This window comes from Lineus longissimus, chromosome 12, assembly GCF_910592395.1.
Source record: "Lineus longissimus chromosome 12, tnLinLong1.2, whole genome shotgun sequence".
NCBI lineage: Eukaryota > Metazoa > Nemertea > Pilidiophora > Heteronemertea > Lineidae > Lineus > Lineus longissimus.
Genome location: NC_088319.1, coordinates 16,363,884 through 16,382,234, shown reverse-complemented (window position 1 = coordinate 16,382,234; position 18,351 = coordinate 16,363,884). Strand labels below are relative to the sequence as shown.

The 18,351-nt window shown below is 43.1% G+C and overlaps 2 protein-coding genes across 3 annotated transcripts; one reads left to right on the top strand and one right to left on the bottom strand.

Moving 5' to 3' along the window:
• Positions 1–111: 111 nt before the first annotated feature.
• On the bottom strand, positions 112–8,691 carry LOC135496722 (trifunctional purine biosynthetic protein adenosine-3-like). Its single transcript, XM_064786193.1, has 19 exons — positions 8,525–8,691; positions 8,135–8,257; positions 7,707–7,854; positions 7,429–7,609; positions 6,943–7,068; positions 6,667–6,754; positions 6,455–6,540; positions 6,057–6,225; positions 5,635–5,854; positions 5,245–5,464; positions 4,912–5,110; positions 4,486–4,734; positions 4,106–4,308; positions 3,827–3,983; positions 3,349–3,495; positions 3,117–3,253; positions 2,641–2,758; positions 2,346–2,485; positions 112–2,128 (listed from the first exon to the last, which is right to left on the bottom strand). Exons 1-19 carry the CDS (start codon positions 8,664–8,666, stop codon positions 1,934–1,936), a joined length of 3,048 nt encoding a protein of 1,015 aa, XP_064642263.1. The 5' UTR covers positions 8,667–8,691; the 3' UTR covers positions 112–1,933.
• A 1,690-nt stretch (positions 8,692–10,381) lies between these two features.
• LOC135497234 (uncharacterized) lies at positions 10,382–17,984 on the top strand. Of its 2 annotated transcripts, none has more exons than XM_064786996.1 (3): positions 10,382–10,457; positions 11,373–11,496; positions 11,802–17,984. In XM_064786996.1, the coding sequence occupies exons 2-3, from the start codon at positions 11,478–11,480 to the stop codon at positions 16,853–16,855; spliced, it is 5,073 nt and encodes a 1,690-aa protein (XP_064643066.1). In that variant the 5' UTR covers positions 10,382–10,457; positions 11,373–11,477; the 3' UTR covers positions 16,856–17,984. The 2 variants fall into 2 exon arrangements, with proteins under 2 accessions (XP_064643066.1, XP_064643067.1); XM_064786997.1 differs by having other exon boundaries at positions 10,382–10,461.
• The last annotated feature ends 367 nt before the right edge of the window (positions 17,985–18,351 follow it).

The following is an 18,351-nucleotide window of genomic DNA, read 5'->3' as shown; positions in this document are numbered from 1 at the left end:
ATTGACTTTCATCCTGTCAAGGGGCTGAGCCCCGTTGGTAGAGCTCGTAAAATAGCATTTAGACTTTCTAAACAGGAAAAAAACAAACAGTATTCTTCAAGAAATGCTTTATTGAATACACATTTGATAGTCCAGTACCAGAAGAGCATGCTCTATTTTGAATGTAGCAGTTTTAAAAACAGATGGAATACTGGAGGCTGAAGACCTTCTTTAAAAGGTCTCTCGATGGGACCAGCACAAATTACTAAAGGATGACTGGAAAAGGTTTTAAAGGCCTCAAAAACAAAATTCCTGCTATTGAAAGGTTCGGGCCTGGTGGAGACTTTCCCTGCCCTGTTGACACAGGCACTCGGGTACAGAGAAACTCGGTATTAAGACTATCTAAAGTTATGGCTCCAAACACAGGAAACTGACGAGTTCTGTGTGAGACTCAACCACTTGAGACAAGAGTCTTTCGAACTGCATAAGGAAATGCCTATAAAACCTTTTTGAGACATCCTGTAGATGTTAACGTGATTACAAGCAGCCACAGGGATTTGCCTCCAGATGGAGATATTTCATCAGTTGACAGTGACATCAAATAACAAGTACTATAAACCCGACACAAAAAAAACATGATGAATAACAATTTGCATTGATATGTCAGACAGGAAAGATCCTGTGGAGCTTTGGCAAAAATAATACACAAACCATTACCAGCGACCGATAGGCCCCAATAAAACCTACAGAAAACATGCATACATCCTAGACATTTAAAGAGTATCAAGTAACATTGGGGGTAAATGGTCGCTTTGATTCAGGTATGTTAGTAGATCTTCAGTAATGGCGGCCTCTGTTGACAGTCACAGAACTACATGTATATCATCATAAAATTAATCAATAAATATCAATGACTATAGTTCTGGGGCTGCACAGGAGTCCAATTCAAGACAGGATGGGGACATTTTAGTTTCATTCAGAACAGACCACAATGCATTTCCCTTTGTCAAGTTAGTGGAGGCAGTTGCAAAATTTTAGCAAGTGGGACTCAAAACATAGCACTAAACACACATGGCCTCATAAGATGTAATCTCTACCACAACAGCACAAACATAACAATTGAACACATACGTTGGAACACATTGTAAACATGATTTCAAATCATAAACAACAAAACAAACAATTACAATACAATTGTTTCACAATGTAGCAACAGTTGTAGAAAATCCTAAGAAGTTGAACACAATATAGCATTGTTTGAAATATAGTACACGTAATACTGAAATGAGCAGGAAGTAAGGCTGTACAGCTGTTAAGAGTCAACCATGCGCAGAATTGGCATCTGTTTTTTAAATAAATCAGTGCTGGATCTGGGGTGTGTTGAGCAGATCACGTGACCAGCTGCTTAATGTTTCAGCAGCTATTTAATGTTGTGTATAGAGATGAGAAAATGCACTCATCTTGGAATGCAACTGGATAAATGCAGATATTAACAGATATTGCTAAGAGATTCTTCTGATTGCGACAGCGAGGGCCAATGAGCACCACAGACATACAGACTGGTTTCAGAACTATCCATCAGAGGGCTGATCTGCGATGGGTAATGCTGAAAAGCATTGATGCAGTGGTCATTGCAAACCCTGCAACCCCCCTCAACAGGTGATCAACACTTGGTACTTTTCTCGAGTCAGCATGGAACAATAGATTACCCAGAACTTGAATTGAACTCATGAGTTCACCTAATATGCCACAGGCTTCCTTTCCGGTACTGAGAAATGTTCAGACCTGGTGTCATTTAGGACATAAGGAAAATCGAAAAGATTCTTTCAGTCGGGAGTGTTGAGAGATGCAAGATAGTTCTTCTCCCGATGGCCTTGTAAATTTTGATTATGAGGCTATGGCAGTGCACAAACCTCTCGGTAAAACAATACCTTAAATGTCATCCACGTGCTATCTATCTAACTTTATTCCAAACAATTTTATTTGATTCGATGTCTAGATGTGCCTTGCCACTAGCAACAATCTCCAACGCTGCAGGGAAGGCGACGTGCTCCTTTTCTTTGACCCTTTCCTGGAGGATTTCTTGCGTGTCATCTGGGTAGACCGGCACCGACTCCTGCACCAAGATGGCACCTGCATCAACTTCCTCCTACAACAAAACAAGGGATTACATGAAATCTTAAGTAACTTATGGCTTGTAATGCACCTGGAAAGGAGCTAACCAGTCCAAGACAAAAATGTTCAATCCTCAAGTCAAAAACAGAATCACTGGATCTTAGGATGCAAACTGGTTTTTCAGTGTTGTTGTCATGAGACTCAAGAACGAACACGCAATGAAATAAGCAGATTCCAAAAGGAAAACTTACTGCAACAAAATGCACTGTGCATCCACTGATGCGAACCCCTGACTCTAAGACATCTCGGTGTGCATGTGCTCCCTTGAACAATGGCAGAAGAGACGGATGGACATTCAGTAACTTGCCAGTCCACTTCTTGGTGAATTCACCTAGAATAAGAAAAGAATAGATATTTTTGACTACACTATGAACAAAAAGTGGCTACCTGAGGAATAGCAGCTTCATACATCGAAGACTGGTTCCTACTCAAAATCATATGTCTTTTATATGACTTTATTTTAACTATTATCAGCGTGACACTAACCTGTGAGAATCCTCATGAATCCAGCCAGGCAGATCAATTCAATCCCAGCCTCGTTCAACGCACTATCTACAGCCATGTCAAAGTCCAGTCGCGTCTTGTAGTCTTTGTGACTGATCACCTGAAACAACCACAACACCATGTTGTATTACTGAGCGCAGAAGCGTCACATGAAAGATGACATTTTGTTCCACGATTGCAGTTTCCGTGTGAAATTTCCCACAACTGAGTGCAATTTGTTTGGACGAGAGGACCAGCTGTACGGTGACTAGGATCAACTACGACAGGTGACAGCATCCGTCACTCAAACAGGACTGTCCAACTGCAAGGTAGAATGAGAAGAAGACAGAGGCCCTCCTCCTTACTGAGAGCACCGAGATGTGGCAAGGATTAAGCACTGGGTAGAAAAGTTAGTTCATGAATCAAACCAAAGAAAATATGTAGTATAGTGTCCCTTCCAAGCTCAATTTTCTACAAACCTTGGTTGGAATGCCCACATCCTTTGCTCGCTCCAAACCTTTGACCCCTGCTACATTAGAGATCACCAACGCGATGTCTGCTGCACTGTTCACAACCAGGTCTTGCGTGTGATCGATCAGGGCTTGCAGATTTGTTCCTTGAAATAAAGAGAAGATGTGAGGCAAATTTGTAAGTGTTGGATTCTGGTTGAATGCTCGCAAAATTCTGACTCTGATTCTTCCTTTGACTGACCTGATCCTGAAATGAGCACTGCAACTCTCATTCTTCCACGTCCATTGACCTCACCATGTGAGGTTGCATGCTTCACCTCAACCTCGGGCAGGAGATTATCGAGCTCCTGTTGCAGATTTGAGATAATCACTTTGTCTTCCATACCATCTGCAAAGACAAAATCCACACAAGAAATCAACACAAGATAAAAGACAGATGTGCTGGTCCTACAATCAATACTCTTATCTCTGGGTGAAGGCACCTTTCTGAGGGTCTCAAAGCCCAATTCCTCTCATCTGCAGATTAAGAATTTGAAGCCATCGATTGAGGGGAGGCCTGGCTGATGTCCACATCTCTCCAAGAAAAGCTACTGGGAAGAGAGGCAGATTTGCGTCAAATTGCCACGTTCTTAAGGACAAACGAGGATGTGAACGTTTAACCAGTCAAACACTAAGAAGGAAGCCATCGGACAAAATGAAGAAAAAAAGATGTTACTGACCCGATTCATCTTCAAGAACTCTTCCGATGCACCAGGCCGTCTCGCCTGCTTCTGACAACATGTCTAACACTGCCTGCTTATTATCTCGGGATACAATCAACGTTGCTCCCACACCACAGTTGAATGTTCGTGCCATTTCTAAATCATCCACATGGCCCTGGAAGGAAAATCAATTGTCCATCTTTCATTTTGCTGGGATTTTCTTACGAGAGTTAGGCCATTTTCTCCAAAAGGGCAAGATGCTATTTCTATATTGAGCACTGAGACATATTGACTCACCTGGGCAGCGATCCAGCCAAATACTGTAGGTATATTCCAGAGGGAAGCATCGAGTTCAACTCGGTGAGAGTCGGGCAGCACACGTGGAATGTTTTCAAGTAGGCCACCGCCGGTGATGTGCGCGAATGCTTTGACTTTGCCCGATCTTAAGGCAGGAAGGACTGTTTTACTGTAAATCTTGGTTGGAATAAGGAGAGATTCACCTGAAAAACAGTGCCAAACATCATTTTCTATCTTGGATTTCTCATCATATGATGTCATTTTCACTAAATTGGCCCATTGTGATTTATCCTCTGGTATCTCATAGGTAAACTGTATATCAAACACTTTTCAATGATCTACTTCGACTTTTTCTAGACCAGGCCACCCCAAGAACTCACCTAATGACTTTTCTTTCATGAAGGGACTTGGTTGACTATAATTCATTTTGTAGACCTCCACAATCTTTCTCACAAGGCTCAAACCATTACTGTGGACACCACTGGAAGCAATGCCGATAATCACATCATCTTTTGTGATGTCGTCAATCTTAGGAAGCAGCTGGTTCTTCCCGACTGCGCCGACCGTAAAGCCAGCGAGGTCAAACTCCCCTGGAGGGTACATGCCGGGCATCTCTGCAGTCTCGCCACCTATCCACGGAAGAAATATGAAAATTAGTAATATGCTAACAAAACAGGAGTGTTGAGGTTGAATTTACAAAGAAGTTGTCAAGATGCTGAATGGCTGATATTTAGAAGTGTCTGAGTCAAGACCACATAGATGAAACCGTGCTGACCAGTCCAAGGGCTGACACTACGCTGACCTACCTAACAGTGCACACCCAGCCAACTGGCAGCCTTCAGCTACGCCCTCTATTACACCACGTGCATTCCACACATCAAGTTCTCCACAGGCGAAATAGTCAAGGAAGAACAGTGGCTCCGCATTGTGGGCAAGGACGTCATTAACGCACATCGCAACAAGATCAATCCCAACGGTGTTGTGAATACCGCAGACTTGTGCTATCTGAAATGCAGATGGGATTACATTTTAGGCCCAAAAAATAATTTAATTAAACGATTTTAAAGCAATTTCAGATGTGACCAAGGTGTCAGAGCATGCAGGGTGTCCCAAACCACAGGCTCTACATGGAAGTTTACCTTGAGTTTTGTGCCGACACCATCTGTACCCGACACAAGAAGAGGATCCTCGTACCCAGCTGCCTTAAGGTCAAACATCCCACCAAACATACCGAGGTCAACCTGGCATCCAGGCCTGGAAGTTGACCGAGCTACGGGTTTGATGGCTTGGACGAGGCTGTCACCTGCTGAGATGTCCACTCCTGAATCTTTGTAACTCAGTCGGACTCCTCGGCTTGACCTGTAAACAAAGAAGATTGGCATCAGATCAAACACCTGAAGTTCACTCAGATCAAAAGAGAAAAAGACTTCATTACTGGTTATGAGAAAGTTAACGTTACACACAAATTCCTCAAACTGTCGCCCATGAATAAAGGAGGGATGATTTTCTATCAATTTCAAACTTTTTACCTGAGAATTGCTCTGTAACCGATATCCTTGCGATAATAGCAACCATCAAACGTGATCATGCTAGCACTGAGCTGAGCCTCCCTGATGGCGTGACCGAGGTCTGACTTGATGGCCACCACGGCGAGGACTCGGCCACCATTCGTCACCAGCTTGTCATCTTTCATGGCTGTGCCACTGTGGAAGATAATGTGCTTGGCGTCTGTGTCGACTCGGTTCATACCTGTAATAAACCAAATATGTCACTCGGGGTGTTCCTAGATCTCATTTAGCCTTCTATGGTGTTGTGTACTTCGTTATGTGTCGTAGTACATGTATCATGCAATAATCGGACAGGATTGTTGGTCCATCATGCTCTTGTGTCGTCCGATGCCTTCTCTGATGTCATGGCCTATAACTGATCAATGTGAACAGCAATGTTTTACCTGTGATTTCAATGCCTTTAGGGTAGGATCCGGGGTAACCGCCACTCACTAACATCACCCCAACAGTGTGCTTCGTCCGATGAAACAGTGGCATGTTATCAGCAAGATCTCCCGCGATACAACTCTTCATCGTTAAATACAGATCTGACTTCATGAGTGGTAGGAGAACCTTAAAGATAACAACAGAAGCCTGAACTACGGGTAAAACAGGTAACCCCTAGGTTTCATATTGATTGCAGGTAGCAGCAATCACCGATTCTTGTCACAGACCCCTGCAATAACCACTGCAAACAAGCCATTTTTGTTGCATGCGATAATGATCACAGGTCACAGTAGGGCACTTAACTTCAGCTACTCCATATGTTAAGATGGCCAAAGAATATGAACTTATAACGTACCTGTGTTTCTGGGTCACCAAACCGGCAGTTGAATTCTAAGACTTTTGGGCCATCAGTGGTCATCATCAAGCCAGCATACAATAAACCTGCAAAACAAGCAATGTCTCATGGTTATCATGGATGTGGTATCTTCATAATCAAGTCGCCTTGCAATGAAAACATCTCTCCGATAAATGACTCACAAAAAAGTCAGTAATAAAAGGTTAACTCACCCATATACGGTGTGCCTTCCGACCGCATACCATCCACTGCACGCTGTAGGATAAGATTCTTTATTCGATCCAGTTCATTCTTATTCACCTGAAATTCAAACAATGGACCATACCAGTCAACGAGACAGTTCTCTTAAGCATTTCCTCGGCACTAGGAGGCATTACTTGCAAACAGTTTTGTAACAGTAGATACAGTGTCATTGTTGCAGTAATTTCAGAGGTTCACTAATGTTTGTTAAATTTTATCAGCTACCAGAGTTTTGTGCTCAGACTTACTATCTGGCAAGGTGCATAGGCTCCCATTCCACCGGTGTTGGGACCATCGTCGCCATCCTTCAACCGCTTGTGGTCCTGTGCCGGTGGGAAGCAGGCCACCTTGTATCCATCTGTGAAAGCTAAACACTGAAAAAAGAATATTGATAGAATGAAAGTTTGGACATTGGACATTGGCCATGCGTTGCTCAATCTCAACTCATGAACAAATTATACTTTACCCATTTCAAGATAGCCAACAGTGCAGACGAACCTCTCTATTAAGGACACCCGTGGGACTGACAAATGCTGTCCTTAATAGAGAGGTTTCCTGTTCAGAATAGAGAGGTCAAACTGAATAGGATCAACCAATTTGGGACCAAAACTTGTGTCCTTGATTAGAATCGAGGGGTCAAATTGAATAGGATCAACCAAAACTTGTGTCCTTGATAGAGAGTAGTATATATCCTCTATATATCTAATGCTTTTTGAGTCTCTAATGGTACTGACCGACACTTCTTCTCCACAGAGGAGTTCCTCCACAATGACAGTGTCACCAGCACTTCCGAAAGCTTTCTCCTCCACCATCTTTTTAACAGCCACACATGCATCCTCCTTGTTTGCTGCAACGACAACACCCTTCCCAGCAGCCAGACCGCTCGCCTTCACAACGAGACTCAGATAGTTACAGCTGGAAACAATGAGAAATAGTATTGTCATTAAAGTGTTTTCCGACAGATCTGGCCAAGTCTGATATAGTATACATGTATTCTGATCACTTCTCTCACCTCATGATGTGCTCACAAGCAGCCTTTGAATTTGTAAACGACTTCCATCTGGCAGTTGGGATATTGTACTTCGACATAAACTTTTTGGCAAATTCCTTGCTGGCTTCGATCTGAGCTGCTTTTGCCGATGGTCCAAAACAATCAATACCTGCAGTTAGAAAATTGACAGATTGAACAATTTCAAGGTAGGTTTCCTCAATTTTGGTAACGCCGTAGTTGTCCTTGTTTGTTTGATGTTACCCTTCAGACCAACAGAAAACACGCCACATTCTACATATTTGATTTGGGGAAAGAAGAAAAGTCTTGTGAATGTGAGGATTTTTTCTTTCTTCCTCTGACATGTCTGACGAAGAAAGTTTGCCTTCTTCCCAACTATTTCAAGGATTCGATTGGTGCAGCTTAAGCAAAGATAATAAGTGAAACCTCACCAGCATCTTTCAGCACATCAGCAACTCCATTTGCAAGTGGATCTTCAGGTCCTACAACCACCAGGTCGATAACATTCTCTTTACACCAGCTCGCCACTGATGGGAAGTCTTTCACATTGATGCCTGCAAAGAAAGAGAAGCAATAATCATTCTTTGGGGTGGGGGGGGGGTCACTCAAAATGCCACGATACATGCAGTCTCCAGATACTTTATGAACCCCTTGCCATAAATGGCAGATCTTTCCATAAATATTGGCCCTTTACTTTAACATTCGCTACAACATGCGTTAATCACAAACAAACAAAACATGTGGAGCCACTGTCTCCCTCATTAATTCTCACTGGAAAAAAATCACATTAATCAATTTTTTATCTGTAATATAGTACTCACCAACGTTTTCCACCTTCTCTATGTTCAGTGTACCAGCATTGCCTGGTGCTACATAGACCTTCTGAACATGCTTGGACAGGGAGAGCTTCCAGGATAGGGCATGTTCCCGTCCGCCACTCCCCAGCACCAACACCTTTGCCATGGTAGTACTCTGTCACAAGATTTAGCTGTAGGTACAAAATAAGACAACAGTCAACATAATACACTATCCCCTTGGACTAATGAAGACATTGAATTGAATCAACAACCACCTCGGTATCACGTAGTATCATTTCAAAGGATCTTATCAACTGTAGTGTGCCCCAGGACCCTTCGTGATCACATGACTGGTCATCGCCGAAACAAACTTCTTCGAAATTGTCCATGAATCGCATGATACCAACATGCAACCGTCCATGCACGATTGATGGATACCGGTACGGTATGGCGATAGGAATACTGTGCACCGAGCATTCAGCCTCAGCTGCCATGCCCTGGCCAATCATGTAAAGTTATGTAGACACATTACTGCATTGCCATTGTCAGTTGCATACTCTCATCAGACTTGAGCATGTTCAGGGTTTTTAGTTTTTAGTTTTAGTTTTCATCCAAAAAAAGGAATGAAACATAGATGTGAAGAGGGGAAAAAACATTATAGTCTAGTTGTGCAGGCCCCAAACTAAAATATTCTTCTCCAATTAATGATCTCTTTATAACACACTTCCTCATTATGATAAAATTTTACTGAAGACACACCAAAAAGGGTATTTATTGAGTTATTCTACCACATGGTATACATGACACGCAAGCACACACTGACACAGTGTAAAATATACATAGCCTCGTTTTGGTCATTCCTTATGGCGAGGAATTTCAACCATAATTTTATCCATTTATGGAGTGCCGATTGTGACTTAATCTTATTTTCTTAAGGCCCGGCCGCGGTCCATTTCATAAACTGATTTAATTTTGACATGGCTCATCATTGACGTAATATTGAGAAAAATGCCAGGCTATGTGAGGAGACCTGCTCTGTCTGCTTATACATGTTCCCAGCAGTTTAGGAGGAGACCTGCTCTGTCTGATTATACATGTTCCCAGCAGTTTAGGAGGAGACCTGCTCTGTCTGATTATACATGTTCCCAGCAGTTTAGGAGGAGACCTGCTCTGTCTGATTATACATGTTCCCAGCAGTTTAGGAGGAGACCTGATCTGTCTGATTATACATGTTCCCAGCAGTTTAGGAGGAGACCTGCTCTGTCTGATTATACATGTTCCCAGCAGTTTAGGAGGAGACCTGCTCTGTCTGATTATACATGTTCCCAGCAGTTTAGGAGGAGACCTGCTCTGTCTGATTATACATGTTCCCAGCAGTTTAGGAGGAGACCTGCTCTGTCTGATTATACATGCTTTCATCAGTTTGCTAGAGGTGGTATTCTCCCAGGATTCCATGCCTAGGCCTACCTCTATGCAGCACTGTCTACCTGGTCAGACGTACAGTAAATCCCACTCAGCTGCTCGGTGCGCCAAGTTATGATTACGTAATCAAGTATCGAACCTGGCATCTGACATAACTAGTGATCACCTCTCGATATTTTTTAAACGAGGTAGAAGTGTCAAAAACCTGTATCTCAGGATGGGAACCTGGGGACCCGGCCTGGGGAACTAGACGCACACGCACACACCTCACCTAATAAAGTAACATTAATAGTAGCGCAGCTGTTTTTCCGTTTGTGGGTTTTTGTTTAGTTTTTTACTTGTGGACACCAAACCTATGATAAAAGCAAGGACTGAAAAATCGCAATGAACGCACTTTTTCAGTCACGAAAGTGCAGTGTATGCTATTCGTGCGCGGATCCAGTATCTACAATCGCTGCACTCACCCGAACATGTCTGGCGCAATCGCCTGCCATAGCAGACGATTTTTACCCGTGTAGCTGTCACTGAGTGTCATGTGGGTTTGTATTTTTGTTCTTTATAATCTAAAAAGTGACTTTTATGCCAATTTTTATCTTCTTGTGCTGAGAAACGGGTTTTATTTCGGATTTTGAAACTCCTCTCAAACTTGTTGGGAAGTTGGCCGGGCTCCACGCCGCCGATCGTCTGCCTTTCTGGCGCAATCAAAAAAGACGCCAAAACAACGTGTTATGGCGTCTTAATTGGGCGCCTTTTGTTGTCAAGATGCCCTATTTGGCTTTCAAAGTGTGTTTCTTGCATATTTCAGAAGGGGTATTGAGTATTTCGGTCCTGTCTGGGACGGGACTCCCCAAAATATCTGCCGTCGTGGGCGCCATCATGGCGCCATAGTCTGGCCACTGACATTGGTTGGTGCTGCCATCTGCTATGATTGGCGCGAATTACAAACCCTCAGTTGTATGTCTATGCAGAAGTCTTTGCTTTTTTCAAGTGTGAAATATCAGTCATGAGTCACTACCAGATGGTGTGGATGGTGTGTGATGTCAATCCTACTTTGATTTTTGCAAATGAAAAAAAAAAAAATAGTTAGGCCTATAAGGTAGAACCTCTATTATATAGTGGACGCCTCTCTATTAACGACTGCAACCTCTCTATCAAGGACACCTTCTCTATCAAGGACACTAATTTTGGTCCCAAATTGTGTGTTTCCATTCAAATCAACCTCTGTAATCAAAACACCTCTCTATTAGGGACAGTATTTGTCAGTCCAAATGGGTGTCCTTAACAGAGAGGTTCTACTGTAATTTCTATGTTTTCAGTTCCCCTTTCTCACCCTCCCTTAAAAAAATCCTGGAGAATTCCTCAATAGCATCCCCCCTTGACCTACACCACAACCTGTAACTATTAACTGTTCTTTGGCAATGCCCTGAAAAGTATTTCTTCTCTATTTCAGGTGGCGTTACAGTTGTGTTGAGATATCACACCCTGGATGATTAAGACATGTCTGAGTCTGAGGCCCAAAATGATGTGATCAGCTGCCAACAACTACTAGTTCAGCATGGCTGATCCAAAGAAAGGTAAACTTTATTATATTCCAAGAGATGCCAATCCTTCCATTAGAGCTTAAAAAGGTAAAATATAAAAGTCCATTTTTTAACTTTTAACTTTAAAGCTGGAGTACTTTCTTAGTGATAAACTGTAAACTAGCAATTACTAAGCTATTGTATAATGGTAAGTAATGTTTACAAAAAACATATAAGACTTTGTGGTCTTCAGACAATCAGTACTTCCATAACATTGATCTCTAACGGGCCCTTCCAGGCTTCTTTCATAGCAGATCTTACCCCTAGTCAAATTTTATAATTCGTTCCTCATTTTGTAGACCTGAAGCCTTCATTTGGCCGTGATATGGTGAAGCCTGGAATTGGTGCTTCTGACGTCACAGATCCTGATGGACACAAGCGTAACCAAACCCCTGCTGCCTTCGGATCACCACCCACCCAAATACCAGGACACGGCCGAAGCATTGAAGATGATTCCCTATTCATTCCTGGTGATCCGAAAAAGCAGTTCATTCCACCAACTGCTTTAGGTTATCTTGGAAAGGTTTCGTCGAAACTTGCTCGTTACTATTGCAAGTACTGTGGGAAATTGTTCAACAAGAACTGCGATCTTGCCAGACACAAGCGTATTCATACTGGAGAAAGACCTTACTCGTGTCAGCTTTGCGTGATGGCATTTGCACGCAAGGACGTTATGCATCTTCACATGCGCAAACATCACATGATTGACATGACTGGTCACGAAAAATACACATGTTTGAAGTGCCAGGCTAGTTTTTATGGAACTGATGATTTGAAGTCCCACATGTTGAGCCACCAAGAGAGTGGAGAAGACCCACCGAGTGGTTCTGATCCTCCAGGAAGGGGTGGAGCCAGAAAAGGAAAGAAAACGAGAGGTCAACCTAAAGGGAGCGGCACGTCGAAATTTGCACCATTTGATACTGATAGGAGTCAAGAGGTAGAAAGACCAAATGTTAAAGTGTGCAAAACGAGTACCAGAGCGCTTGACAGTGAAAAGGCTGTGGCGACACACGGTGGAAGTAGACCAGCAGAACCTTCAGACCAATTGCCTAGGGGACAAGCAAAGGAGCCGAAACCGTCGTCATCATCCCGCTATCGTGTGTACAGATGTAAATACTGCCAGAAACAATTCCATAAGTATTGCACCCTCCTTCGCCATCAACGCATATCGCATAAAGAGAGGGGTACGATCGGCCCAGACTTATCTAAGTCGCCATGTTCAGAATCGGCTGAGGAAGACGTGGCCGACATTGCTGACACTGCAACTGCTGATGCTGCGGACTGCGAGGAAGAGTTGGAATCTTCCACAGAAGAGGTCAAACCAAAAGAAGCCGCGGATGCCGAATTAGACAACACTGCTGTTCATTTAGATTCTATTGATTTTGCTGAACATCCACGTCCATCTTCGTCTGTGTCTTCTCAAAGTATCGATTGGTATGCACATTCACCGTCCTTAGTTAACCGTACACTACTTCCGCAAGAGCAGAACTTGCTAACTTCTAATTCTTTTCCATGTGATTGCAACTTTTGTCGTAGTTGTGAGGCTAATCCTTATCTTGTTAATGGCCCCATCGCTACCCAACATTTATGCAGTCCTAGGACCCCTGATTTATGCAGTCCAGTTAGTAATAGATTTCATCATATGCATGACTTTTGCGGGCGAGCGGCAAATTTTATTAGCAGCTCTCGTTTGGCCCAGATTTATGATTCCAATGCTTGTGTGGTCAGAAATCCACTAGTCAGTCCTTGCCGAACATTTCAAAATGTTTATATGCATCATTCAGGTGTGTCTAATGCTTGCGTGAACTTCAACCAATGTCATAATGGTCACGTTTATTGCTCAAATGAAGTTTGCTGCCATGGACCATTAGCAAAGTACCCGAAATACGAAGTTATACCTTCTGCCACTATCGTACAAAATCCTTTGTGTAATAATGTACTTTCTCGTGGGACGTTTCCTGAGGATGTTTCATTAGGCAGGGAGCCTGTCTGTTCAAGCAGAGGATGTAGGTGCACGACCCAGGTCCCTGTCAAACAAGAGATCGTTGAAGACCCTGGTGTTCTTTCACCACATCATAGGAGGTCAGGTTTGGTCGGAGGAACACCCAATATGACTAGTCCAGTAATTGTGATTAAAGAGGAGCCGACTGTAGGAAGTGATTGTAAGCAACATGGACCCTTGGAAAACCATTGGACTGATACACGCAATCGTGCAAGAAGGAATCCTGCAACACCTTGTCTTGGGTACGTTGCTGCTGAAAACAGACATGGTGATTTTGGTCATGTTTATAATGGTGTCCATGTGGCGGCAATGAGACCAAACTCGAGTAGGGATGTCTACACTCGTAAGCCGATGGAACGGGACGTTGAAGTTCATAATATTTATCCATCCCCTGTGCCAAGTCCAAAAGAGGAGCAAATTCGTCATAATAACTATGCAACACCGTCTATAAGAAGGAGCGCTTTCACTGCATATAACCGTGATAGAACCTCTACTGCTGATAATAACTTTTCTCCAGGAGCTGACGAATTTCAGTGTGATCGTAGGATTCCTCCGACAACATCAGTGCGTGGTGTCCAACCTCTTGGCAAACTGTTCAGTTCAGGAGATAATGGGGCTGAAAGTGTCCAAGGCACATCCTACCAAAACGCGGCACCAAGGTACGAAATGTCTCCTGAAGACATGGATGAGTTTGTAGCCTCTTCAATCACTACTGTCGTGAAAGACAACAATCAAAAAGTCTATCAATGTAACATTTGTAAGAAATGTCTCTCCCAGAAAGGTGACCTAAAGCGTCATTTAAAGATCCACCTCGGTCAGAAAGATTTCATTTGTCTTTTCTGCTCGCGTGGATTCATCAAGAACAGCGACCTTCAGCGGCACATCCGGACACGTCACACACGTGAGAAACCATATGAATGTTCGCAGTGTCTGAGAAAGTACGCTCGCACGGACCAGCTTCTTGATCACATGCGCATGCATCTTGGTGATAAAAGGTTTGAATGTGAAATGTGCCATGAAAAGTTCCTTCGGCGTTACGAGTTACAGAAACACGTGCGAGAACATTACCAGTCAAACAAGAAAGTTGATGCAAAGTTTAAAACAGAGTCGCCAGATATTGGAGATGACGAAGTGGAGCTTGATGTTGTCAAGATTGAAGTGGACTATTCGAGCGATGACGATGATGCCGTACCCGACAGGGAGGTGGACCATGACAGTTTCACTATGGTTACATCTGACAACGTCAAGGAGTGTGAGCTTGCAGTGACTCCTGAGATAGTAAATGTTGTGGATGAATTGGAGAACGCCGGAGTAGAATCCTATCCCAGCTGGTCTAGTCCCTGCCCTGAGAAAGGCTGTACACTGTCTCCTGTCGACTTTCACAAACAAGGTAACTTAGATTGTTATCCTCCGCCAGCCAAGATTAATTGTCATGATCATTCTTGCCCCTCTCCAAAGACTGATTGCCCTGCTCAGTCTGGTCCCGCTGATAAAACCGATTACCTAGTTCAGTCCAGTCCTAATGTCAAGACTGATTCTCCTGTTCAGTCCAGTCCTCTTATCAAAGCTGATAATCCTATTAGGTCAAAGTATGTTTTCAAGTGCGATAGTCCTGTTAAGTCCGATCCTGTTGTCAAAGCTGATACCGGTACTTCTGATCGTTGTTACCCAACTGTCGAGACGGGTTACTCTGATCAGCCACTACCTGTTGTCAAGACTGATTACCCCGAACAGCTATCTCCCGTTATCAAGGCTGATTACCTTGTTCGACCCTCTATTGTAAATGGTGATTACCCTGATCAGTCCTCTCCTGTTCCCAAAGCTAAATGCCCATGTCCAGTGTCTTTAGTCAAGACTTATAAGTCTGATCACGATTGCCCAACTGTCATGACCGATTACCCCCGGCAGTCCTCTATTGTTGTGAAGACTCCTGATAACGGTTACTCCACTGCAAAGATGGATTACCCAGGTCAACCCTCTTCGGTTGTCAAGACTGATTACCCCAAGCCACCCTCTCCTGTAGTCCAGACCGATGACCAGTATCGGTCTTCCCCTGGTCTCAAAACTGATTACCCTGCTTCACCATGCCCTGTAAAAACTGATAATGTAATGGTGTTGCCAGAAACTTTGGCCCGCTTGGATAGCGTGGGGGCTGACAATATCAAATCTGATGCAAAGTTGCCTCAAGTCAATGAATGGACTGATAAACAAGGAGGCAAAGAGCTAATCAAGGAAGAAGGATCAATAAAGAGAAATAAAAAAAGTCCAGCTGTGAGGAAGCCACGTCGATCTGGGCAAAATGTCTGTCAGACTTGTTTTCGTACATTCAGCCAGCGAGGAGACTTGAAACGACACATGAAAATTCACACAGGACAACGTGATTTTGTGTGCACTTATTGTCCGAAAGCTTTCATCAAACGCAGTGACCTCAAACGCCATCTGTTGGTGCACACCCAGGAGAAACCATACTCTTGTGAATTCTGTGACACAAGGTATTCACGCAAGGACCAGCTACAAACGCACATTAACAGACGCTGTAGCAAAAAGAAAGGGTCAGAACCAAAGCAAACACCAAATTCAACGAGTCGAAAACCCTCGAACTCTTCAACCACTGAAAATGCACCTGGTGGAAATGGACTTATGAGTTCAACTGCTTTGAAAACCTCTTTGAAAGAAATGTGTCCTTCTGGTAATTCACAGAATGTTAGTATGGAAAAAACTCCCATCGAAGTTTCCTCCATCAAAAGTAAATCTCTATCTCCAGTTTCGGTTTCCAATGAAAATCCTGGGCAAGCTCGGTGTCAATCCTATCAAAAGTGTATTGAATTTGGGCGGAGAATTGTGGATAATGAATGTGGAGACAAATTAGGACCTTGTACTTCCATGCCAAATACAAGTTCTGAACATTCTAATTATGTAAGTGAGAAAACTAAATTTACTTCCAAGAGGGACCATGGTAATGCCTCGGACTTCAGAGTTGTCCAACCAGATGTTGTGGGCGAATTCAGTAAAAGACCAAGTACTGCGGACTCGAAGCAAGTGGGGGATACTGTTGTGAGGAACTTGCACCAATTTCCATGTAAGCACTGTGAAAAAAGGTTCCTCACAAAAACCAAGCTTCAGATTCATCTGATGACACATGCACATATCATAGACACAGAAGCACCACAGGAAAGGTACCAGTGTACAGAATGTAGTTTGTCTTTTACTGACGGAGATCTCTTGGATAATCATACTGTTGTTGTCCATAAGGTGATGAAGCCATATGTTTGTGGATACTGTTCAGAGACCTTCGTGAACGGTGGGGAACTTGAAGTGCACATTACTGAGCATAGATCTGGTCTCTCGTAGTGTAGTTAACTCTCAACGCCTTGGGTGCCCATTGCAGACAGATTTATGTCTATTTTGACCAACCGTTTGGTGCCCAATGACATAGATATATGTCGTCGGATGGGGGGTTCAAAGACTGTGGTGACCTTCTCTTTGAAATGATCAAAACAACACGAACTCCATCCGATGGGCTGCTCCTGAACCAAAGCAATTCTGCTGCCTGCACTCTCTGTTGTAGTGATTTGGGTCATAGATATTCTTAAAATTGGTGCTTGAGTCTGTCATTAAGAAAATGCTTTTCCGGTATTAATTGAATGAAGCCAAAGATTTTTGTTGTGTTTGTCATGAATAGAATTATATTTCTTCAGATATTTTAATGAACTGATCTGTCTATGTAACATAAGACTTTGTTTGAATGGGAGAAGTGTGTCTCATGCAAAAGGGAATCTGGAGGGAGGGAGGGGGGCATATCAAGCGGACAAGCATGTATCAAAGCCCCAGCGGCCAAATCAAAGCAGTCCACCACCAACCAGCCAACCACCAACAGCACTAGAATAAGGGGCTAGCCTCAGGAAATGCCCTGACGGGGGTTTTGTGCATGCATGTCAGCTTTAATCAGTGATTGAGAGACTGCATCTAGGGGTGTTGGTTCACTTCTTTTATACCGTCTCAAAAGCCCAAGGCTGCAGGGTGGGACATCCTGCTACTGTTCGGAATAGCATTTCAGAATTTTTTGTCTATGCAATAAGTTCAAATTGTAAAAAAATTTTGTTGTTTATAAAAAGTTATTGTACTGACCAAAGTTTTTGTTATAGGATCACATAAAAAATTATATCATTTTAAGCGCCTTGCAAATGAACGCTTTAAATCCCATCAACCTCCGATTTAAATTGCAACAGTGATTGCTTGTTTGCGAAGGTCAACTTTGAGAAGTTGCAGATTACATGGGAAATCAGGTTTCAACAGTGCTGTTGTGTTGACTGATATAGAAGCCAAGTCTTCATTGGAGTCTTCATAGTTTACGATGGTGGGATGTGTCCCGACATATTTACTCTCTTAATGTGATGTGCTGAGTAATGATGTATAATTACTCTTTGAATGTACTAGAACTTTTTAATTTTTCATGCAGGATGATTGATTTGTTGAAATATTATGAAAGATTAAATATTATAACATGCAGATACGAGTCCTGTTTTCTCTTTATGATTTTGAGGTATTCTGATCGTCCTAGTCTCACGAGAACACCAGTGAGTTTTGACCTTGAATAGTCCTCTCACATACCATGATCTGATGTCCAACCCTACAAAATCTTAAGGACAACGAGGTGCAATTCTAGCTATTCTGGATCTGTCGCACTTCTGCAGAGTTGATGAGGAAGAGGCCGAATTGAGCAGGCGGCGGACCAGGCGTCTCGCTGCCAGGTGTTTTTTGGCCTTCATCAGTATCTTTTCCCTGCTGCTGTATGGTTTGAGATGGGCTTTCTCCGAGTGTGGCCGATATACCTCCATTTGCATTAG